At 47.7% G+C, this 24,657-nt stretch overlaps 2 protein-coding genes across 4 annotated transcripts; one reads left to right on the top strand and one right to left on the bottom strand.

The window, feature by feature from the left end:
• Positions 1–1,919: 1,919 nt before the first annotated feature.
• NKIRAS2 (NFKB inhibitor interacting Ras like 2) lies at positions 1,920–4,657 on the bottom strand. 3 transcript variants are annotated; one of them, XM_035568431.2, is made up of 4 exons: positions 4,461–4,657; positions 4,156–4,292; positions 3,699–3,940; positions 1,920–3,151 (listed from the first exon to the last, which is right to left on the bottom strand). In XM_035568431.2, the coding sequence occupies exons 2-4, from the start codon at positions 4,247–4,249 to the stop codon at positions 2,912–2,914; spliced, it is 576 nt and encodes a 191-aa protein (XP_035424324.1). In that variant the 5' UTR covers positions 4,250–4,292; positions 4,461–4,657; the 3' UTR covers positions 1,920–2,911. The 3 variants fall into 3 exon arrangements, with proteins under 3 accessions (XP_035424324.1, XP_035424325.1, XP_050571402.1); XM_035568432.2 differs by having other exon boundaries at positions 4,388–4,469; XM_050715445.1 differs by having other exon boundaries at positions 4,156–4,487.
• Positions 4,590–23,825, top strand: DNAJC7 (DnaJ heat shock protein family (Hsp40) member C7). Its single transcript, XM_035568428.2, has 14 exons — positions 4,590–4,953; positions 14,906–14,994; positions 15,480–15,604; positions 15,697–15,810; positions 16,374–16,448; positions 17,483–17,601; positions 17,936–18,089; positions 18,868–19,032; positions 20,028–20,119; positions 21,333–21,406; positions 21,799–21,945; positions 22,191–22,343; positions 22,931–22,993; positions 23,544–23,825. The coding sequence occupies exons 1-14, from the start codon at positions 4,652–4,654 to the stop codon at positions 23,579–23,581; spliced, it is 1,710 nt and encodes a 569-aa protein (XP_035424321.1). The 5' UTR covers positions 4,590–4,651; the 3' UTR covers positions 23,582–23,825.
• Positions 23,826–24,657: the final 832 nt, after the last annotated feature.

Genomic DNA, 24,657 nt, shown 5'->3' with positions numbered 1-24,657 from the left:
TGGTTCTCCAGTGAAAGGTAACGTCGTCGTTCACCGTCCATCCCCGTCCCCATTAGGAGCTTCCAAGGAGTTTCCGATGACTCCACAAAACGAAGGCGTCCCCGGCAGCCCAGACAATCAGGGATGAAGGAGCAGGCACCGCCAGCTGACGCGTGGGGCTCTCCCTCGGATGCTCTCTTTTCACTGTGCTCAGAAGGCCCAGCGAGGGCCTGGTCTGAAAACTGTACCCACAGCGCTCCGGGTTCCCAGCGCGCTGCTGTAAATAGAAAACTTGCAGGAAAAGTTGCAACCCAAACGAACCTTACGCTGGAGTGACAACCCACCCCGATCTATGCAATCCCAGGGGAGCAGCTCGCTCGTTGTGTTTTGCTGTCTGCGTTTTACTTTGGTGCTCACGCTGTCTGTACAGCCGGGAGTGGTGTTTGGAGGAGAAAGAAAACAAAGCAACTCTTAGCTCTGTGCAGAGGGGTCCTCCGGCATCTCTTCCCATCTCCTAGCCTGGATGCTGGTTCAAAGACCTCTGCTGCGTCCCAGGATGAGGCCCGTGTTCTTGCCCAGCCTTTGGGAAGAGGCTGGTGGTTTGCACACCTGGGAATCCACACGCACAAGCACACGTATCTGACATCTTGGCCATAAGCAACGTGGATTTCAGGAGGACTTTTGCCCAGTGTGCTCCACCAATGCTCAGGACAAGGTCTTGGATGAGATAAACAGGAACCTGCTGCCAGGAAACTCACGGGGCTGAAACACTTCTGCTTCCACAGACAGGAGCCTTGGGAAACAGCAGGAATCGCTGCATGGAGGGAGCTGCCACTGGGTCCCGGTGGCACAGAGCCATGCTCCTATGTCTGGAGGACACGTCTGCTCACACCATGGGCAGCACTGACCCGCAGTGTCACTGCTCTGCTCCTGCCACAGAGGCCAGGAGTGCAAAGGAGCCTCTGGGTATGGATTTATCTGCTCAGGGCATCTCCTTCCACCCCAGGGAAAAGAGGGCACCCGGAGAGAGGAAGGGAGACTGTATATGGGAAGGTGGGGACAGAGATGAGTTCTTGAGGGGATGGTGGGAGTCCTGGCTGGGAGAGCAGCTGAGGGCAGAAAGCTCCCAGCAGTGGCTTTGACAGGGACGTTGTCCCACAGCCCACATGTGTCCTGGACCAATAGCTGACCCCGCGTCCCCCAGGATAGGAGCCTGCACTGGCTGGGGCAGGAGGGACGTGGCTCCAACAGCATCTCGGTGCCATGAAGCCTGTGGTCACCCCAACTCCAGCCCTCGCCCTACCCATCTCACTGCGCTCTCCTCCAGGCCTCCTCTCAGCCCTGGCTGCACCAGAAAAGGGCAGCGCATCCCCTCCTGCACGCACACCAGCCTCGGGAGCACGGGGAGCAGACAGCCGTGGCCATGCTCCAGCCTGCAGGAGCTGCTGGACACCGGTGGGTTGTTCCCCTGCATTTTGTTCTAAAAAGCCTGTGCTGGAGCCAGCAGTGGCTGCTCCTGTCACCCCCCCCCTCCACCAGTGGAGTCCTGATATACTCCTACACTTGGCACTTTAACCCTTGAAAGCCATTCCTTCTAAATAACAATAATACTGCAACAAGCTGCATAAGAACACGCTCCCTCTGTCGCATCCCCTCTGCCTCCAGAGAACCCTCCCTGCTCCTGTGCTATCCAAAGCATTTACTGCCTTTGACGTAGCATATGCTGTACTAGGTAGTAGGGCATAGTCCATAGCGCTCAGTAATGCGTGTCCCTCTGTAAATAACCTTGGAGTGATGTGAACAGTTTGATTCAAAAAAAAAAAAAAAGAAAAAATTGAATAAACAGACTCTAGGGACTTGGCCAGTACCCCTCCTGTAATGTTCATTGTATATTTTTTGATGTACTATAACTGTTGGGGAAAAAAAAAAAAAGGAAAATATTTTGATAATTGAATCTCATTGCTTTATTGTGTTATTCAGTAAATAAAAGGAACAAGTATAAACAAGCCAGGGCTTTCTCGTCTTTTTTTTTTTTTTTGTGTGTCTTAAATCTAAATCCAGACTAGCCAAAGGAACCATGTTGCTGGGCAGGACTGGGACACCTTCCCTTTGTCTTGTGGTGGCTCTGAGAGGGGAGGCAGCACTGTGACTGATGGGCAGTGAGAGCTGCCACAGCCCTAAAGCACCTGTGTGTGCAGACTAAGTACAGTCCCAGCAGCTCTCAGGTCAGGACTGAGGCTGTGCTCAGTAAGAGGGCTGCAGTTTTAAGATGTGGGCACCATAAGACGTGGGGCCAAGGTCTGACCCTGCCTCAGGAACAGCAACCTTCTCTGCACTGTGCATTCACTGGGACAGGAGGCTCCTCTTGACCAAGGACTGACTATTACCACACATCGAGGAGCAGAGGGCATGTCCAGGTGAGGGGCAATCTGCTGAGACACAGCTGTAGCACCACAAAGCTAGCTGGGAGAGGACAAGGGGCTCTTCTTATATAGGATCGGTAAATACAAGATAGAGTTGCTCTTGAAAGGGGGAATCATTTCCTCTGGCCTGCCTGCACTCAGATGCGGAGCTGATCTCAACCTGCTGGCCAGCCTTGTGCTGCATCTCCCCTCAGGCAGCATGCAGCCCGCAGGTGCCAGCCTGCACCCTGAGAGCAGAGGAGTGTCACTTAGTGAATCCTGGCTTTCCTGTAGCACCTCAAACAGTGGCAGGGCCTGGGCAGCGGAAAGAGCACTTGTCCCAGTGCAGGGAGATGGGTCACCTCTGTCCTCCTCAAAGACCATCCCCGGCCCTGGGATGCCTGTTCCTCGTGCCACGAGGCTTCCTGCAGGCTCCACGACACCACACAGGTTCAGCAGGAGGTACGTGCAAGGGAAGGAGAGAGGTGAGGGAGAGGAGGTGGTGATGGAAGGGAAGGGAAAGACAAGTCTCAGCCATCCACAGAACCGCCACCCTTGTTCTTGCGACTCAGGGGAAAAGCAGACTTGCTCTGTGGCTGTGTCATCTTACTGGCCAGGTAGATGAACGGCTCGATCAACGTACGCCGGTCAGCCACAGACACCTCCCACAGCTTCACCTTCTCACCCTTGGCCCAGTGCTGGGCTGCGTCATGGTCTACCCGGCGCTGCTCCTGCAAGTCACACTTATTGCCCAAAACCACGATGGTGACCTGTTCAAAAAAAGGGCGAGAAGAATCCCTGTAAGTAACAAATGCAGGGTTGAATAGCGCTGCCTGGCTCTGCTTGGCAACACCCTTAGTGCCAGGCCATATCCTTCAGCTAATCCCCCTTCTGTTTGGGTCTATGTCTCAAACCAGCCCCACTGAGCGATTGTATGCATAGCACTGTAGAGGCTAGCAGAAGTGTCCGCTCTAGAAGGCCAAGAAGCGAGATCTCTGTAAATGCTCTTGAGACTGATGAAAACAAAGCAGCAGACCCCTGTCCCCAACCATCAGCAGGAGATGCACAAACCTGCTTCTGCACAGAGCCCTTCTGCCCACTGGCTGTGGAACAATCACAGTGACAGAGCAAATACTCTCCCCTGAAAGCATCCCAGCACAGTAGCCAGTTACAACCGAGGGTCTTACAGAACAGGACTCCCTATCACCACCTTGTGACAAGCCAGAGGAAAGGAGACTCTCTGGGGAAAAACCACTGAACAAGGGAGCAGACCTCACTCTGCAGCCCCTTTCCCTTGGGGAGATCGCAGGTGCTCACCTCCTTCTTGTCTTTGGACTTGTCAATTTCCTTCTTGAGGAGCTCCACCCGCTTGAAGGACTCCTTGCTGTCGGTGCTATAGACCAGCACGTAGCCGTCCGTGCAGGAGAAGCAATGCTTGGGAAGCTCCAGGCCGTCCCGCAGGCCCCGCGTGTCGTAGAAGCGCACCTGCTCACGCACCCCGCGGTCCGTCTCGATGGAGCCCACGTAAATGTCCTCCTGGGTCTCGATCATCTCTGAGCCTGCCAAGAGGTGGGCAGGGTGACGTGGAGACCCTGGACACGGCACTGGCCATGACACAGCCTGAAGAATTGTCCTGATGGGTGGTCTGGGGTGGGACACTGCACCTTTCCTCCACCCCAGCGCTGTGTATTTGGGGGTCCTGGCAGCACCGGGCTGCCTCACACCCCACATCCATGCAGGGCCGCCCCTCTCAGCCCCCCCCGCTGACACTCACCCACCACATGGTTCCCGTACAGCAGCTGCTCCAGGATCGCCGTTTTCCCCACGGAGGCCTGGCCGCACACCACCACCTTGCAGCTCTTCCCCATGCCGCCTCAGCGCCGCTCCCGAGCCCCGGACGAAGCGAGCCGCCTGCAAAACAGCAGCCGGCGAGGCCTGAGGGGGCTTCTCCCCGGCCAGGCACCGCCGAGACCCGGCGACAACGCTGCCGCACGACCCCCCCTCACCCCCAAGGGTGGCAGCCCCGGGGGGCGCCCCGGGCCCTGCAAGCCCGGAGCTGGGGAACCGGCAGGGCCTCACCTGCGCGGCGGCAGCGGCGGAAGAGGCGCGGCCAGGCCAGGCCAAGCCAAGCCCGGCTCGGCTCGGCCCACAGCGCCCTCCACGGGCAGCCCGGGCCCTGCGGAGCCCCGCAGCGGGCTGACGGCGCGTGGGGGGGGGGGGGGCACGGGACCGCGGGCCGGGCCTGAGCCCTACGGTCCTGACCCCACCCCATGACTGCCAGACCCCGGGACCCCCGGTTCCCTCCCACCCCGGGTTCTCCGCCCCCCTCAGCCCGGTTCTCTCCCGGCCCCGTTCGGCTCCGGGCGGCCTCGCGAAGCCGCCGTTGCCGCCGGCAGCTCCGCCTGTTCCGGCAGAGGCGCCCGCCCCTCGCCCCGCCGACCGTCCTCCCCCCCCCCCCCCCCCCCCCCCCCCCAGCCCGGCCTGGCGGTAAGATGGCGGCGGCGGAGTGCGATGTGATCATGGCGGCGCCCGAGGGACCCGGCGAGCCCGAGAGCGAGGAGGAGGCGCGGAGGTGCGGCCGCTGTCCCCCCCCTCCCCGCCCGGGATGGCGAGGGAGGCCGCGGGTCTTCCCCTGGGAAGTGTGGGGGGGGAGCCCGGCTGCGGGGCTCCGTGGGTTGGGGGCAGCCGGTGTGGGGCGGGAGGAGGAGGAAGGTGGGGAGCTGGGGTGGGGAGCGGGGTTGCTCTGGGTGTGTGGGGGGTGCAGGCTCCGTGTTGGGCTTTTCCGTGCGGGTCCTGGGTGCCCTGGGCCCCGCTGGTCTCCTCCACCGGGCCGGTGTGGGCAGCGGGCCCCGGGCTGAGCAGGGTGCTCGGGGGCAGCCCGGGTGCTGAGCAGGGCGGTGTGCCCCTCCGGAGGGCTGTGCCGCAGGGTGCTGCTTTCACCCGTCCCTTTCCCGGTCGCACAAAGAAGAGCTGGCTGCTCAGAGCCGGGGCTCTGCAGTGGTGGCCTGTAATCCCAGAGCGGTGCTGTGCCACCTGCGGTGAGGGGCTGTGCTCGCTGCTAGGTGCTGGTTTATTTCGGGAGCTCTTGGCCGCACATCCCGTGCGAGTTCCTAGGGCCTCTGTCTCTACCAGGATTCCCGTCTCTACCAGGATTCCCGTCTCTACCAGGCTTTTTCTCTCTCTGCACCTCCTGGAGCAAAGTCTTCAGTCCTCCTGTCTTCAGTCAACTAGAGCTCGAGTGTCTTGCAATGTCAGTAACATCCTTTCTGTCTTGAGACCACGCTGGTTAATTTCTAAAGAAAGCTTTCACTAGGATGAGGAGGAAATGATTAAACTGCGGAAGGGGCAGCCTCAAACTCTTAGTTTTGAGCGTTCTTCACTTCTTCTGTATCGGTTGTCTTAGCGCTGTATTGTACCTGACTTCCTCAGCCTGTAAGCGTTTGAAATCTTTTTGTGGTATTTGAAGCAATTCTTACTCTGTCCTGCTTTGCTGAACATAATGGAGGGGGGGAAAAAAAACGTCAGTTGTAGGCCAGCGTCATGCTCTGAAAAGGTTAATGTGATTAAAGAGCCTCTCCAAGTGACTGTTAAAAGTTCCAGTAGCTGGTTTATTTCTGAAGTGGTCTGGTTCAGCGTGCCCAGGGGAGCGGTGTTGGCTGGGGCAGGTAGGAATCCCAGCCTTTCTTCTGGCTGCACACTTTCATCTCAAGAGCAAGCGATCTCGTTCCTGCCAGCAGCTGAGTGTTGCAGGCACTGCAGGCGATGAAATGGGAAAAGTCCAGCGTCTAGGAAACTCTGCTGGTTCTGCAGCATTTAAAGCTGGCAGTCTGTTATCTCCTGGGGAACTGGGAAGGAAAGAGCTCCTTCTGTGGAAGGTGAGGCAATTGTTCCAGAAAATTATGCAGTTGATAAGGAGAAACAAAACTGAAAGTGGCCTCTGAGGAATACAATCTTCAAAAATAATATTGATGGCCCGAGGTGTTTTGCACTGCTTATTTACTGTCAGAAATTGAAGGCTTGGGGAGCAGCACTGGGAGGGAGCGAACTTCCTGGTGATGTCATTCTGAGGAGTTCAATTAAATGTTGCTGAAGAGGCACCTGTGTGTTGTGTATAGGACACTGACAAATTGCATGGCCTGTAAAGTTGGGAAAGCCCTGATTGTGTGAGATTCGTTCCCCCAGGCTAATTAAACGTGGTGTTTGAAATGTTAAAAACATCCAAATGTAAAAGTCATGCTGAAGGCGCTGTCATCTTCTTTCAGTGAGCTCTAACATTACCCTTCCTTCCTCCTCCCTGACTTTCATTGCAGAAGTGATGGGCACAGGAGTGCAGTCGTGGAAATGAGTGTTTGGTCCTTGTCCTGCTCTGAAGGAAGTTTCAGCTGTGAAGAACAGGGCCAGTCTAGGTCATCTTGGGTTGTCTTGGCGTGGTAAGGCCAGTACCACCGTTTGTGGTTATTACCATGCAGTCCCCCTGTGCTTCTGTAGGTGCTCTCACAATGATTCCTCTCTTGTTGTTTTGGGATATCGTTTCTCTTTTAATGACATAAAATAAGGTGTGAGTAGATGACATTCTACGGGCAGTTATTCTCTTTTTGTTTGGTCAGAAAGTATAGGCTTTAAACAGCCATGCTTGCTAGTCAGAGCAGATTTTCTTGGCGTCGGGAATCTCCTGTGCGTTAGCCTCTTGTCTGTGCGACCCTTCCAGGCTTACATAAGTTGCTTAACTTCTGTCTCGATTGATCTAACGTAAATTAGGGTGATAGTCGCTGTATTAGGGAGAGTAGTTGGAGGCTTAATTAGGTGCCTAACGTTTGTAAAGCATCTTGAGCTGTGTAAAGGCTGCACAGGCGCTCAGCATTAGTGGGCACACACAGACGTACTCTTGAATCTGATTTAATACAGCCTTCACGATGTGACTGTGCTAGATTCTATCAGAAAACAGCAAAAATAAATGAAAACCCGTACTTGCTGTAAGTTAGCATCAAGGGTTTCTATGTTCTGTACTTCTCTTCAGGAATTACAACGTGACATGGTATGGATACTTTGCTTAAAGGACTAACCCTTGTCTGAATGCGTGATTCTGTTCTCTGTGGCTTAATTAAAATAATGAAATTGGCAAAAGCAGGGAGTATTTCAGAATGATTGTAATGCACTGAAACAGCTGTAAACACGCTGAATGGCTCACTCACAAGTTGTTTAAGGGACAGGAATAGAGTGTGGTCACAGGATAATTATTGTTTGCAGCCGCACAAATTGTGAGGGTCCTTATAAAAGAGGGTTGATGTAACCGTATTAATTTTATCTGCTAGATAGTGGTGCTCTTAGTGCTTCTGCTGGGCAGCAGCTGGTGGGCAGGGCCTGAGTTGTGGTGCAGTCAGGGACTGGTCCATCCCCCCAAAAGTCACTTTTCTTTCTAAATTGTAAAGATTTCTAACCCCTGGGAACTGTTTTTCCCTTGGCCCGGCTGATCTGAGAGTTGGGGGTTGCTGGGCTTTTGCCAGGGATAATTTCCTTGTCATCCTCCTGGCAGCTCTAGGTTCTGTCTGATGTCCGTGTTTAAGACTGGATCTTTCTCCTCTTTCTTCAGTGTTGGAGGATGCAGAGGCCTCTTGAAAAGAGGTGTCTCAAATCATTTGGAAAATATTGTGAAATGATCTGTACAGACTGCTGCTTTTACAGTGCTTTTGCTGCAGACTTCAGATATGTTGATGCCTCAGCAGGAAAGCATAGTTAACCTTAATACAATAATGAACGTGAAATTTGCCACACAAAATAAATTGTGCAGAAGTCAAAAAGGTTTCAGACCTCGGCTAAATGTGGGTCACTGATTAGTTCAACAGATGTTGCCTGGAGGTTGTCAGGTGTAGATGATTAGCACGAATCTTTCCACTGCTATTTTACGTGAAATGGGTTGCATCCTGGTCAGGCTCCTCATGAATAATGTCTTTACTTGCCTGCTTTTACAGGGAGTGCTGCCAGGACTTTTGGGGGATGAATTGGCTGGAGGGGCTCTGTTTGTGGATCAGCTTCAGCGATGGAATAGTCTGTTCCAGTATTCCTGTTCTGCTTGCAAATGGGCACTTGAGTTTCCCAGGCCGTAAATCCAGCCTATTTTACTAATGCCTAATTATGATCTTGGGATAATATGAGGAACAGCAGAGGCTCCTCGCATCGATGGTTAGTATCCCATACGTTTGCAGGGTATTTTAATACTCTGGATTAGGTAGTTGCTGCATAGAGCCTGAAAAAGATGTTCAGTACTTGCAATGCAAGCCTTTCTTTATCTCAACACAGTCTTTTTTAGGGTGAATGATGCTGTAGGTGCGGTCGTCTTGCCATGTAATTCTTCCGGCTGCCTGGCTTCCTTCATTTAGGCCTTTGTGGAAGAAAGCAGTCTCTAGCTGGTTCTAGACCCTTCTGTGGGTTTTCAGGAAGGCTATGGTGTGACCCTGCCAGAAATGATTGAGCCATTAGTATGAAGTAGGTTAATACTGAGCTCTGCTAGCAAGGTGCATTACATAACTGCGTAATTAAAGTTCAGGACTCATCTGGCTGTTTTCACTCGCAGCTGCGGGGCGAGGATTGGCTCATTTCTTTGCTCCTGCTCTCTGCTTGTGGCATATTTTAGTTCTTGTGGCTTTCGGTCTTCCTTGTCCGAGTTTGTCCTCAGGTATTGGGAACGTTCTGGGGTGTGCGCAGAGGACAGCATGGCTTTTTTTTGGATTGATTATTAGCGATTTTGCTCATGGTCACCCTTGTGGGAAGACTTAAGGCCCCAAGGCAGCTCTTTCTGTTTTGTGTTTCAGTTGGTAAGCCTTTAGAATATCCATACAGGGTTATTACATTCGGACTCAAGTTTTCCACAGGTATTAGCACACACAGACTCAAGATTTCCCTGGTTTGGGACATGCTGTGAGTAAATGTCTTCATTCTCATTGATCCGTCGCAGCTGGTAGTAAACCCACTCCTTGCTCATTGGGGGGTGCTGATGTGCAGGGAAATGCATTGCATGGTTTGCTGTTCTGCTCCATATCCCTTTTGGTCTCTGCTGCAGTAGGGTCAGTGTGAGACTGTCCAGCCGCGGAAGGTGATCACAGGATATGTTATAGGTGATTTTGTGTTTTGTATCTGGGGGCCTGTTTTTGCCCCTGCATGCACCAGAGACAGAAAACACCAACACTACTAATGAGATTATACATCCCCTTCACTCAAAATCCTCGGTCGCAAAGTGAAAACCTAACCTGGAAAAGCACACGGAGAGGTATTTATTGTCTGAACATCTCTGTGGCCCGCTTAGTGTTTGGCTTCCCTTCTGAGCCCTGAGAGAAGGGAGGGGAGAGTATAGTATGTCCAGTGGCAAATACGACAGCTTATTTTAAGCTCTAGACATCTGCCTGCTGTAAACTGTATTGAGATCACCAAACTTATTTTACCCAAGCAGCTGAGTAATATCTGACAGCTGAGAATCTCGTCTGGATTTCAACAAGGAAACTGCGGGATGGAGGCAACGTGTGCTATTAAGGAAGAAGTCTCTGCAAGGATGGCTTGGCAAAGGCAGGTGTTTTCCTTTTGGTTTGGGGCATCCCCATGGAAATTGAGGCCTGACAGATTTGCCAGGCTCAAGACACCTCATGGTTGTCCACTGGGCAGAAGCTGGCCCGGTTAAAAGCCGGATTTCTTTGGGTTTCTTGGTTTTGGACAGCGCCCCAGTGACCTTGAGATACTTGAGTTTTCTAACAGGATTTCGTAGCATTCCTTAAATCCTATTTTTTTTGTTACCGTTCTGTAATGGAGGCAAGAAGATAAAGTAGGAGTAATGGTTGTGAGAGCTGAGAGGTACCAAGTGTGCTGCCTGCTGAAATGGTGAATTTTTAGCTGGATAGCATGGCTTTGAGTGCGTGTACCTGTGCATTCGTGTAGGAGCGGGGTCTGTGCCAGCACAGCTACACATGGGAGATGCTTCCTCTACAGATCCTGATGGTTTAGGAAAACGAGGTGCCTTGCAAGGTAGGTCTGCGTGTTCTTCCCTCTGAGCTGGAGTAGGAGGGGTGGAAGCCACAATCGGCATTCGCGTGGGGGCCGCGTGTGCGAGCTCTGAGGAGGAGGCAGAAGTTGTTAGGCAAACGTGGGATTGTGTCGCTGGTGCGCGGGCTGGCTGCTTCTCATAGCTCGGCTGTTCTGGGAACGAGCAGGGGCTGAGCTTTCAGCAGAGGGCATGGGGAATAGAGGGAGCCTTGTGACGGCTTCTTCTCCCACCAGGCAGGCAGCGAGCGCCGTCGTGGCGAGTGGCAGGAGGGTGGTGGTGGCACCCTCTGTCCTCTGGGCGCACCAGAGGAGCATCAGGATCGGGTGGCTGCTGCCTGCCTTGATGGCAGGTCTTCCAGGGTGACAGGGGAAGAATCGGACAAAGGTTATAAAAGGGGAAAGAAAAAAATCGACTGGTTCACGGCGGGAGGGTTACTCCACACAGTTCCCTCCCTGTGAGCCCTTGGTGCACGCGAGCAATGAAAGACGAGCTTCTTCCCGAGGTCCTCGGGGTGGCTCTTCCCTGTCTTCTTCATTTGTTGTGGAGAGGCCCTGAGAAGACGCGACCCACTCCGAACAAAGCAACCCATTCAGCCTGGGGCGTATTTTTAGCAAAGCACGATTCTTCTTCAGTTTCAAAAGTAGCAAGTGGGGAATGCAGCCTACATCAGTGCGAGATGCAGAATGATCTCATTCAGGCTGCAGCATCTGTTTGGATTGGAACAATTACCAGTGATATCAGGAGATCTGCATTTTTTTTCTTGTTGTAGCAAGTGGTAAACAAGAACTGTTTTCTGTGTGCTTTCTATGTCAGTGGAGCACAACTGGGGTGAGGCGCTTCTCTTCTGTGTCTAGGATCTCAGACCACAAGGCTTGCATTTCCAGCAACTGGCTTTGTCTTTGTGCTGCGGAGGAATTTTTTTTCTCTCATCTTTTTTCATCATTAAGCTTTAAGCGATGTGAGCAATAGAAATGTTTGCATATTTCCTTTCTGCCGCTGGTAGATGAGGTGTTGTGACTTGTTGGTGTATCAATCTGTGCTAAAATAAAGGCATAAAAGGGAAACAGACCAAAAAAAAGAGTAGAAGTCAGTATTTCTTGTATTCGCATGTTTTCTCTAGCGTTTCATAATGCTGGTGCTTTGTGAAAGCTGGTTTTGCCATGCATCTGTTTTCTTTCTCCCACTTTCCCAACTCTTCCCAGCAGTTTGTTGGCAGACGGGGTGTTCTGGCAGCCAGCCCTCTAGCTATTAGACAGTGCTTCCTTCTGACATGACAGGTAAAATTGCTGAAAGACTTACGAATCAGGGGCTGGTCGGCTAAGCAGGTTACCGTAGTGGCTCAGAGAGATGAGCTCTGCCATTAATACCGTTCATCCTTCTCTTTAGACCATACAACAAGGAGCTTCTGGGTGAAGGTACATAAATGGGATCAGTGATTTTCTTTCCCATTTATAATTACAGAAACAAGACTTTTGGTTAAACTTCTTACTGCCAAGGTAGCGCAGAATTGCTGATTATTTTCTTCCACTGCATTTTGAAATGCTTGATACGTAATAGTCAATAAAAAAGGTTGTGTTTGGACCCATTTTTGATCACACAAAGCGTGAGTCCCACCGATTATGATACACATCCATCCAGCAAGCCCTTAATGGCTTCTAGACCTTGGGAGCAGCCCGCAGGGGGCTGTGTTGGCAGCTGCTGTTCGGTGTACGCCAGCGTGCCGGCTTCTGTGAAGAGCAGGGCTGCCAGGTAAGCACCTCCCTTGGGTATGGCAGGGGAGCAGGAGGGATGCCACTTCTCCATCCGGACGAGCGAGCACATCTTCTACCAGCCTCTGCGCAGTGCTGTGCTGCTGACCTCGGGAGCCGTGGCAAGAGGATCCGCCGGAGCCCTGCGCCGACCCGTTCCTTTGGCACCCTCCTCCTTACTCATCCTACTGTATTTAAACATGCCAGCACGATCACGTTGCATTTCCGTTGTTTGACATCAACAGAGTTACTGGAGGGGTGCGTCTGGCCCATGTTGGGAGTGTAATTGATAGCGAAACTTCAAAACGAAAGCCAACGGCACGTACCGGAGCTGCGGCCCCCGAGGCCCTCGCAGTGGCAGCGCCCTGTGTCTATTGTTCTGCCAGCTGGCAAAACTGTGCTGTTTCTGTGAAAACAACCCTTTGCATGAGGCGGTTGTGTGGGAATGGCCAATGGCAAGCCTGAATGAGGTTAAAAACATGTGAACTTGTTTCGACACAATTCCCTTTGTTCTCTCCCTAGTAGGCTCGCTGAGCGTTGCGGGTGCCACGCTGCCTTTGCCGAGCCATGCCCTGCGGTCGCTGCAGGGCCGTGGCAGCGTTTCCCCTTTTGGAGAGGGGACTGGGTTGGCAGCTTCGTAGGGAGCGCAGCTCCCAGCAGATAACTGCATTTCCCACGTGACGCTCTGATCTCTAGGTACTTCCAAAATAGAAATGCAAAGCGGTGGTGGACTCTTATCAGACCTGCTCAGCACCCTCGGGTCTTTGATTTTGGCACCTTGTTAAAATGCAGTCTTCCTTTCAATCTTTATTTTCTGTACCGATAGAGGCTGCTCACGATAGCGCAGAGAAATGGGATGTCATCAGCACACAGTAAGACCCTCACTGCTTTTCCACTGAATGCGTTGTAGCTACAGCCTTCTGCGAAGACAGTTGACTTCTGTCCTCTTGGGTTTCTTAAGGATAACATTTATCAAAGATGAGTCTTTGCTTCCTCTGGGCAAAGCCCTGTCCTGAAACTTGCCTGAAGCTGCATCTAATTTTGAGCTTTGTAAAGATGTACAGAAACGAAGACCTGGGTTGCTTACATTATACCATATGTGACAGATCGGCCTAGAATTTTAAAGGTAAAGATTATCTCTGTTTATAGCACCTGCTAGGCTGGAGACTTGCTCTGATTCAGGCCTTTGGCTGTTAGAGTTGTACTGCCAGATACCGAAATAAAGCTCCTCAGACATCAGAATTGCTCTCAAGCAATTGATGTGCTAGCGCTTGCTCTGGAATCGGATGAAAGTAGTTGTATATAAAAAGCCCTGCGACTCTTCACTCTGTCCCCATGTTCTCTGGTTTGGCTTGGATTTGTTTACCCTGGATTTCCCTGTAAATAGCTTTGCCGCAATAAGTGGTGCAAAGAGACACCTTCTCTTCTGGATCCTTCCCTCAAGAAAATGCTGAAGCATTTCGGCACAGCCTGGAAGCGACCCATGGTTGAGCCCGCAAGTGCGACTCCGCTCTGTGCACCCAGCTATTTTAGTTTCCTTGGCCTCTGCTTCATCGCTTCAGCAAAGGCTATATTCAGATCAGCTGGCAGTCTATCAAAGAGGAGTAGGATGACCTGTGATGGTCAGCTTCAACTGTACTTCTCGTGATACACACGTTTCCCTGTGCAGATGACTTCTGCGGTTGGGCTGCTCGGTTGTTGGAGCCAGTGGCTGGGGCTCGTAGATGTGCTGGCTGCGTCCCTTGTGGGGTATAGAGCAGGGAGCCTGAGCTAGTCCTAGTCCTGATGTTTGGGGACAGAGTTCTGTTTGTACAAGTGCTCCAGGCAGCGGACAAAAAGTGCCTGTTGCTCTGGCTACAGCAGTGAAGGCTCAAAGGCACGACGCGAGTATCAACTGCTGCGTCTTGGAGATGGCGACGCTGCTTTTGAGCCGGTCTCGTGTTGACACGTTAGTCTAGGAGGGAAGCAAGTGAATTAAATCACTGAATTTGATTCAGTAAAACTGAATTAAACATCACAACACCATGGTACGAGTTCTCTTTCAGACTGCTTATCTAAAATGAAGGTAGAAGATAAGGAAGAGTTTAATTTCCATTAGGGGAAACTGTGCTTTCAAGAGTTTAAGGGATGCAGCTTTAAACCATATGTTGTGTGTTTTTAAATGTCCTATCTCTGCAAATGCTTGCTCTTGAGTGTGAGGACTATTTCTGGACCTGTTGCCAAGGCAGTGCCAAGCTTCTCCTTGAGACTTGTGGCCGTATTTCTCCTCTATTTAGCTCTCTTTTGAATGTAGAAATTGTTCTTGGCCCTGCTTCTCAAGTATGGGGCTACTTTAGAAAGATAACACTCAGTTTATTGACTTTGATGACTACTAAGGTTATGCAGCGCTTAGGCAAGTAGGCTACTTGGTTAACCATGTCCACCTGAATTTTTGCTCAGCTATAGAGGCGACTGAAGAAAGGTTTTCCAAAGGTGTGGTTGGACTGCTAGTGCACATCTGTAATGCTCAGCTGTGTTGGTCGTGTTCCTGTTCATGGCCCTAGTCAAGTGCTGAACTATCTGAGAGCCAGAAGGATGTGGTGTGCTCTTTTCTCATGAACAGTGCGTACAGAGTAAATCTTGCAGCAACCAGCTACAAGTGTTCTGGAGCGCTGAAGAGCTATAACAAGATTGCTTGGGGATCAGGATCTCGGTTGTGGTCAGACTGTGTTCTGATGCTCTGTCCCTTATGTTTTACTTCCTTTCAGAGAAGCAGAATCATTCAAGGAACAAGGAAACGCATACTATGCCAAGAAAGATTACAATGAAGCGTACAACTACTACACAAAAGCCATAGGTGAGAGCAGTTGGTAATGATGATGATCTTTGCTGAATATAGTGTCCAAAAGTCAAAGCTGGTTATTGATTTCCAAATACACCAGCAGGGTTTCTAACAGCACGTGCTGGATGGAAGCTTTTTGCTGGCTTTAATTACCTTGCAAAACTTCACCAGATTGATAATGCAGGTTAGTGCTAATGTGGGTCATTTGCAGCTTTTTTTGTTTGTTTGTCCTCTACCCAAGATATTTTTAGCAAGAAACAATCCAGCTTTCTGTCCAATGCAGGGTCATCAGTGCTGCCAGGTCAAACGCCACAAACTTTTGCTCTATACGAGTTAAATCCTGTGTATAGTTGAGGAGCAATAGTTTGATTTGCAATTCTAAGCCATCATGCACCATCGTAGGTCACTCAGGTGTTATAAATTGGGAAGGATTTTGAATCCAACAATGACTTTTGAGTATGCTGCTTACATTACACTCAGTGCTCTTACATTTTCTCCAGATACCTGTCCCAACAATGCCAGTTATTACGGTAACAGAGCTGCCACCCTCATGATGCTGGGGAGATTCCGAGAAGCACTGGGAGATGCTCAGCAGTCTGTCAGATTGGATGATAGCTTTGTAAGGGTACGTGGAAAAAATCATATTTGGTACATGTCTGAATACCCTTGTTTCCTCCTATTGCAGCTCTTACAACTCCCTTTTAACTGTCTTCTCAGGGCCATCTACGGGAAGGGAAGTGCCATCTTTCCTTAGGGAATGCCATGGCTGCCAGCCGCTGCTTTCAACGAGTTTTAGAACTGGATCATAAGAATACTCAGGCACAGCAAGAGGTAAGAGGTTCTGAAAACTGAAATACTCCCAGGAAATGGGGCTGTCAAAGGAAGTGGATTGAGCTGGCAAATCTTTTGCTTCTAATTTGCAAGGTGGAGTCGTGGGCATGGTTAGTAATGACTGTTTGGGTGATGTAATGAAAAAATTAGATGGTGTCGTAGTTTCTGTTTCTCAGTAAACCGACAGGTTGCATAGTTTACTTTTGTGCATGATAGCCTTCATGCTTTTCTGTTAAGAAAAGACAAAACTAGTCTTTCCCCAGCATACCAGGGGAAGAATGATGATAAGAGAGCACGGAAATGGGTGAAGCAACATGTACAAGGCTGCCACCTCTTTTGTTTCTCATGCACAAGTGTACATTTTCTTGGGCTACCACTTGGGTCCCATGATTTCATACTGATTATAATGCTGGCAAAAGTATTCTTGTGATCTGCATTGTTGTTCTGTGGTCTGTAGTAGTTTTTGCTCTGATGACGCTTTAGGGATTGGTCACTTGTGTGCTTGGTGGTGTTACAGGCCAGTGACTGTCCTGCAAGGCTTACTGTGTTCTCCTGTCTTTCAGCTAAAGAATGCCAGTACCGTGCTAGAATATGAAAAAATAGCTGAAGTGGATTTTGAGAAACGGGATTTCAGAAAGGTAGGATTGACTTGATTGTTTCCTGGAGCATTAAGAAAATACCGTACCTGGCCAGTTCAGCCAGATGTACGTCTAATCCCTCTGCCTAGTACTAGGTGCGTCCTGGTGGGAGGTGCTGTACGACATACTTTTGCTACTGAAGCAGGGCCATGAATTTGTGAAAATGACAGAGCTCATGGTCTCGTAGCACTGAACAAATGAAAAGTGAAGAGGGTGACCAGCTCAGGCTGAATACCCTCTATTACTGCTTGCTTTGTAGGGTGAGTGGAACCATGAAGTATTTGATACAGGTTTTGTCACTAACTGCATTTGATGATTTAATTCTACTGTCTCACTTCACTGGGAAGGCTTACATGAAATGTGATCTTTGTTTCTGGAGCTGCTCTTGCTCTTCCTCACCCAGAAGCCTTTGGCTTCTCAGTCTGGAGCACAGTGCTTCCCACAGCGGGCCATCGTGATGTCACGGGCCGGGAAGGCAGATGAACCTTGGTGAAACAATGACCCTGTTCTCATGCAGATGTCCCCACCAGAGAGGCAGAGATGGAAAAGACCCATTAGATCACCCTGCCCATTGCAGTCAGACCAATGTAAGATCAGGCCCTGCACTGTACTTTTTTGTGTTTTGTCCAGTCCAAACTGTCTCAATCTATTGAATTTCTGTCCCGCCCACATGTCTTTCTAATGCAGAAAACAGCGGCAGAATTGTCTTCCTTGGCTTCTTCTTTGGGGCCTACAATTTCAGAAGGGTTAAATGGATGGAACTTGCACAGGTGTTCCTTGAATCTTCTGTGTAGTGCTATGTTGTAGTAACACAACAGGGGCCACAGACCTTTAAACACAAAGCCCTTAAAAAAGCAAAAATGCTCATAAGGAAGACTTTCTAATGAAGTACATACATCCAGCAGAAGAGTTGTCTGCCCACTTATTTTCCTGTTCAAAGACAAATATGGAATCTCAAGTGTGGCAATGGGGCAATCTTTCAAACTAAGCCTTTGGATCTTTGCTTTGTTCACATTCATTTTTTCTCACATCAGGTTGTATTTTGCATGGATCGTGCTTTGGAGTTTGCTCCTGCTTGTCACCGATTCAAAATCCTCAAGGCCGAATGTTTAGCACTACTGGGTCGCTACCCAGAAGCACAGTCTGTAGCAAGGTGAGCATCTTTAAAATCTAGAATTTGTGTAACAGCTGGTGGTATGTCCTGTCTACTACTATTTCACCACCTGAAATGGATGAGGGATATATATATTAAAAAAAAAAAAAAAAAAAAAAAAAAAGCCCTTAATGCAAATGGTGATGGGGAAGTTTGCATGAGTTTATCCCCTTTTTGGTTAATTGTACTGGGAAACTGTACTTAGGCTCAGTTAATAACCCTGCCACAGACTTGATAAAATAATTAAATATCTCAGCAGAGGAGGAATGCTTTGGAGATGAGAAGAAAACCGCTATAAGGTGACTTTTTTTTTTAACATGTTTGCTTTTTACAGTGACATCTTACGAATGGACTCTACAAATGCAGACGCTCTGTATGTCCGTGGTCTCTGCCTTTATTATGAGGACTGTATCGAGAAGGCAGTGCAGTTCTTTGTCCAGGCACTCAGAATGGCTCCCGATCATGAGAAAGCGTGTCTTGCCTGCCGTGTAAGTTGTGAGCATTGAGGTTGGGACTGCAAAATTAACATATTTTTTTTCTTTAAACCAAACACTTGCTTCTGCTGAAGCAATCCCTTCTCCATACCTCAAGATTATCATTCCCCAGATCTCCAGCAGCAAGTAGTGGGTCAAGTCCTTCCCGAAGGGGCTGCTTTAAGGTATAACTGTGAGCTGCTGGAAGCTCTTTCTCAGAAGGCTGTGATACTGTGATTCTCTGAAGACTGCCTTCCTTTCATTCTATTTTGCTCCTATATCTGATCAAGGGGCAATAAAGCTAGGTCTCTCGGTTCTAAGAACTTCTGACACAGATTTAATTTAGTGCCTACAGGCTGACGTGTATTTAAACACTGTTTCTTTCAGGATGTTCCTTCCCTCCTTTCTACTCTGTTGTATTTCTTTAACCAACTTTTGAAAGATTTATTTAGTTGTATAGGCTCTCAAAAGGTGAGGTCCTGCTCCTATTGTTTTTAAATACATAAATTACTTCACTGACATGTTCTCATCTTAAACATTAGGCAACTTTGTTCATGTAGAGAATGCCTGTAACTGGCGCTGGCTCTTCCTCAACGCCTTTATTTGGGGAAAAGTAAAATGCTCACATCTCGTTTCAGCTGCTCTAGCAAGTCTGTGACTTCTGTATCCTGCAATGTTGTCTGAAACCAAATTAGAACAGTTGTGTTTGACGACCCTTACCCAGCAAAATAAGGTGTTTCGTACCCCTGAACCACTGACCTACTGTCCTTATCCAGGATGTATTTTCTTTCAGAATGCCAAAGCACTTAAAGCAAAGAAAGAAGATGGGAATAAAGCGTTTAAAGAAGGAAACTACAAACTAGCATATGAACTGTATACAGAAGCACTAGGAATAGATCCAAATAACATAAAAACAAATGCCAAACTCTACTGCAACCGGGGGACAGTTAATTCAAAGGTAAGAAATGGTCACCTGGCAGGTAGTGTTTCATCTTGGGTTGTATTCCTCACCACGTAGTTTATAAATACCAGATCGCTTCTTTTGGAAAACATATGCTTCTCTGGCTCTCGGGGCAGCTGGATCCTTTAGTGCTGTAGGCAATATTTCAGGTTTTTGTGCTTGCACAACAATTGGATCTGTTCCAAACAGCCAAAGAAGTTGACTCCTAAAGAAACAAAACTCAAATACTTGGGCTGCACAGAGTGGGAGGGAGAGGAGGAATGTAGTGTGGCCTTATCTTAATCAGCGTAAAGGCATCCTTATTTGTTTCCTCCCTGGTAATGAGGATTTTTTTTGTAGATCGTGTCTTGCTTTATTTTTTGATCTAAAACAATCTGACATAACTTAAAATTTTACACCTTTGTTGGAGTTGCTGTTGTATTTTGGTAATGCACTCTCCAGTGAAGCATTTGTTTGACAGTGCTTCAGATTTCCATCATGCATTTCCTCTAGGCATGTTTCCTCCTCAGCTGTCTCTGTGTTGATGTGCCTCTTCTATCAGTGGGGCTTTTCAGCACCCATGCTTGGTCAAGAGACGGGCTGTTTTCAAAACCTAGGAAATGGGATAAGTCAGAGGGCAGCTTTAATGGACACTTTATGTGGCTGTTTGTGTCTGAAAACAATCACTTTTAATAATTCTAAGTTTATTGTGTTTCAATCCAGGATACCTTGTTCTTCAGATCATTCTAAGCAAGCCCCTTGTTTCCAAGTGCATTTTGTAGAGAAGCACCATGTAGTTGTACCACTTCACTAGCCAAGCTTCTAGTTTTTCCTTACAGAAGAAAAAGCTCTGTGCTTTTGGGGACTTGGAAAAAATGTCATAGATGTAGATCCACAAAAACAGTGAGACTTTTTCAAAATTCTGTACAACTTGCATTAGCCTAAAATCACAATGCTGATTAGCAGATTTTTTTTCTGATTGGGATTCACTTAACTTCTGTCTGACTTTGTAGCTTAGGAAACTTGAAGAAGCAATAGATGACTGCACGAATGCAGTAAAACTGGATGACACATATATCAAAGCATACTTGAGGAGAGCACAATGGTAAGTAGATGTTTATCATGGACATGCTGAGCTGGTTTGTGGGTAGGAACCTCTTCCCTACAGCACTGAGTGACGGGGTAACAAATCTGAAGCTTAAATGAATAAAAGGTTCTGTCTTAACAGTCCTTGAATTTGTTTCTCTTCCTTGTGGCGCCGAGAAGACAAGAAAGTATGTAGTCTATCCTGCCTGCGTGGGTCTGGGTCTGCCTATTTGTTGTTGTGTTCAGGCAAGATTTGTTCTCAAGCTTGACTTGCCTTTTTTTTTTTTTTTTTTTAAGACTAATATAGGATGTTGTTTTCTCCCAGAGAACCCGTCTCTTCTAAGCTGTTTCAGAAAGGTTGCTGGGAGTAATAGATCTTATCTGTGCAGAGCTGCTTCATGCTTCCAGCACTCTGGATTTTAAAATGGGATGGCCCGTTTCCACTATAAGGGAAATCAGCTGAGGCTGTACATATTTCTGCTGTAGATAATACTGCAATGTAGTACAGTGGGGCTGAGAGAGTTGTACAAAGGATGTTTGGATCTATATGTCTTGTAACTTGGCACCAGCCAGAGAAGTCATCAAGCTCTGTTCTGACTGCACATTTATTTGCTCCTTTGCTCAATACTGTTGGTTCCCTAGTTTGTGACCAAGCTGCCTGGCTTATAGGTGAACCAAAACCATTACTGCAGCCTTCCTGTTGTGCATACATTTTAATTTACATCCTTTAGTGGTTTTCTTAAGTTCCATCTCAGTAATTGCTAAATTACAGTAAGTAGTTGTGATACAATAGGACGTGAGCAGGGCTGAAATGCCAACAGGCAGGCACACATCCTTCTCTGAGGTGCCAGGATCGTCGCTTCTAAACAGGGCTGCTAGCGTATAGCTGCACCAGCTTCCTTGAAACATTACTGGCTGGTATTAGTTCCTGCTGTTGGATGAAGTAATTATCAGATCTTTAAAGTAGAACTTGTGCTGCCAAATGAGATTGCGGTCTCAGCTTGGAGCCCAAAGAACAGGCTCCTGTGCCAGAACTTCCCATAAACTGCGGGTGCTTAGGCTTCTATTCAGTGTAGCAGTCACCCTTTGTGGGTCCCTCTAATGATTGCTCTTCCTGAAGCCCAGTGCACGTATTTTCCTTAATTCATATCCATCCAGAAAGCTTGTACCTGCACCCTCTTTTTGATATTTTCCGTGAAGTACACCTTGTCAACCGTTGTTTTTTTCCACAGTTACATGGACACAGAGCAATATGAAGATGCTGTAAGAGACTATGAAAAAGTATATCAGACAGAAAAAACAAAAGGTAAGCATATGAGCATTCTTCTGTACATGTATGTGTATATTCTGTAACATGTTAGATTCAGAATATCTAGTTATGGTTCTTATTCTTAACGGTCATCTTGCTTTTCTCATAGCCTGAAATGAAATGGACAGAGTAGCCTTAGTCCTTGTGGTTCAGTGTGTAACAAATACGTGTTCAATAGCACTGGGGTGTTTACCTACGTTTGGAAACGGTATTAAGTGTAGTTAGACTTTAATTAGCTGCCTGGGTATAAATCCAAGGGGGTTGGCTCCTTGTGGCACTTGAATACTTCAGCCCAGGTCACCTCAACATGTTGGTCTGTCAGCCTTTTTTAAAGCAGAAAACTGCCGGACACTAAAGCTGCTTTCCTTTGGCATTGCACTTCTTTCTAGAACACAAGCAACTTCTAAAGAATGCACAGGTGGAACTGAAAAAGAGCAAACGGAAAGACTACTATAAAATCCTTGGGGTTGACAAAAATGCCTCTGAAGATGAGATCAAGAAGGCTTACAGGAAAAGAGCACTAATGCATCATCCAGGTATCCAGAAACAGGCTGTCTTCGAGCATGTATTGTTGCTTTCATCCCTCTGCCCCATGCATGTCTGCCCTCCCCACAACCATCACTTACAGCCAGGCATAAATAGGAGAGGGAATTTTTGGACAAATACCATTTCTGACTCCAGAAATCTAAAATACATCTGTGATAGTAACTAGAAATGTGTGGTATTTTCCATTTACACTAGAAACTCAAAGCTTCTTTCCTGCTTCTTTTTATGTCACTAGACCGACACAGTGGGGCAAGTGCAGAAGTACAGAAGGAAGAGGAGAAGAAATTTAAGGAGGTTGGTGAAGCCTTTACCATCCTGTCAGATCCCAAGAAGAAGGCCCGCTATGATAGTGGACAAGATCTAGAAGAGGATGGATTGAACATGGGTGGTAAGTGTTTATGGTATTCTATAGTGGCAGCCTTTAAAAAGATTAGACCGTTTAGTCTGCCTTCTCCTCTAAAGCAGCCAGACAGTTCTTGACCTCTCAATTGTAATAATCCTGTGAAGTGGCTTGGTTTGGTCTGCAGAAGTATTTGAATGGCAGATACTCAATGACTGTTTGAAGTTGCAGATAATAGGCACCATATAATCCAGATTATCCTTGACTGAGCTGTTAGGTAGTAGGTACCATTACGCAGAAGCTTCTGTCTTTTGTAAGAGATATAAAATCACATCACAGGCTGTGGGTCCCAAAATGTTGCTTATCCAAAATTCTTAGGTTGCTCCCGTGACTAGAACTGTCTCACAGCTATTGCTTTTACCTGTTTTCTGCCACTGGCAGTAGCCTGTTACTCTGCTGTAGTATAGTATAGCAGTGTTCGCTGCTGCTGCATGATAGTGGACAAAGCAAGCTCTTTGCTTATAGCTTTTTGTCCATTTTAAAATGCTTTACGGGCCTTCAGTTAAGAAGCAATTTCTAAACTGAAAACTGTAACTGTTTTACTTCATCTTACGACTTCCTTTTCTTCCCTATAGACTTCGATGCAAATAATATCTTTAAGGCCTTCTTTGGTGGGCCAGGTGGCTTCAGTTTTGAAGGTAGGTGGAAGTGTCCTACTGTTGGCGTTGGAAGTGGTAAGTACACAAATCGCTTGACAGGACAGCCGAGTTTCCCCAAGCTTGATGCAGATGTTTTGAGGTGACTGGAGGCAGTGAAGGAGCTGTTGCTCATGTCCCTTCAAACCTCAAATGCGGTCAGGCTTTCTTCACACATCGCAGAGTAAGATGGTTTTATACAGCACTGAGCAAGATCTCAGCACTTACCTAGTATCGATATACCCCTTAGGGAATTTTGTGTTCCATAATGTCCTTTGTTAAGTGAATTTTGGAAAGTCTTGCATGGTTTGTGTCCCATTTACCTTCATCCTTGTAAATTTGTCTCCAGGCCTCCTTTCCCTATATTACCAGTAATCCACTCTTACCTGTTGGAATTTAGCTGCTGGAAATGCATAGCTCAGATCTCTCCCACTTGTCCAAATGGTTTTGTTTGAGTTAAGTGCTGGCCTGGCATCCAGCTATTGCAAAATGGTATTTAACCACATCGCCTTTGAACTTTGAAAGTGCTAATATCTTCCATTTTCTTTTTCAGCTTCTGGGCCTGGAAATTTCTTTTTCCAGTTTGGCTAAAAACAAACAAACACACATACCTGATCTGCTTATTTTAGCCTTGAATATGGACATACTTTAGACTCCTTCCTTCATCATGTCTCATTGTACTTAGAGCAGTTTCATTTTTCTCGGTTGGAGACCTCTGTTTTGTGTGCTTGTGCGTGTGAAGAGGAAACCAGCTCGGGGAGGGGAAGGCTTGTGAATTTTGTTTTACTGTTAACTTTATCAAAAAAAAATAAAGCTTTGAATCTTTTGGTCCCTCCATGCTGGCCCGTACTTTCAGACTGTTCCTGCTCCTCAGCAGAGAGGATTTCCCTGAAGTCCTCCTGGAAACTTGCCGTGTGAGAGGGTGAAGTAATCTCCTGTTTTGTTTTGGTTGGCTCCAAAGTGCGATATGGCAGCATGTCTAGGGTTTGTAGTAACTTGTAAGTTATCTTAATCTTCTGAAAATGTTGCCAGGATTCAGTCAAACTTCATACAATTGCATTTTACCTGACAGCTGTCTTTTTTTTTTTTTTGCCATGGTTCTACCAGAACGGTACACTTGGGCATTAACTTAATCGATAATGTGTGAGCTTAAAAATTTTGTATCAGAGAGAAATGCTTCTTTGGATTTAAAAGAGCAGCTTATGTGAGAATTCGCTGTGATGCAGCTAGAATTAAGGGCTTTGTGTTTCCACTCCATGAATTGTCCTCTTTAAGGGAATGTTGAATTTGCTCTGGGCTGAATTTTTCCACCGTATGTTTTTTAATTAATCTACTTGAACATTTAATATCTGTGCTAAACTTGATTTTCTTGGTTTTAAAATCTTTGTTTGATTTTTGTGTTACTGATCCGTAACGTGGATGAGCTCTTTTTAGCTTTGAAGAAATGCAACGTAATATTCAGGTTATTAATTGAAAACGGTTACTGTGTGCGTGCAGCAGTGTGTTCTCATAATGTTTACAAGAACTGTACAAATATGTTAAACTAGTCAAGTAGTTTTCAAATAGAAGTAATTTACTAGTCCAAAGAAGCAAGAAAATGCAAAGTCAAACTCTGAACTGACAGTCTGTCACTTGCTTCTCTTGCACAATGTCAGGACAAGTGCTGG

The sequence above is a fragment of the Cygnus atratus genome, chromosome 25 (assembly GCF_013377495.2).
Source record: "Cygnus atratus isolate AKBS03 ecotype Queensland, Australia chromosome 25, CAtr_DNAZoo_HiC_assembly, whole genome shotgun sequence".
NCBI lineage: Eukaryota > Metazoa > Chordata > Aves > Anseriformes > Anatidae > Cygnus > Cygnus atratus.
This window is presented reverse-complemented; position numbering and strand designations above follow the sequence as displayed.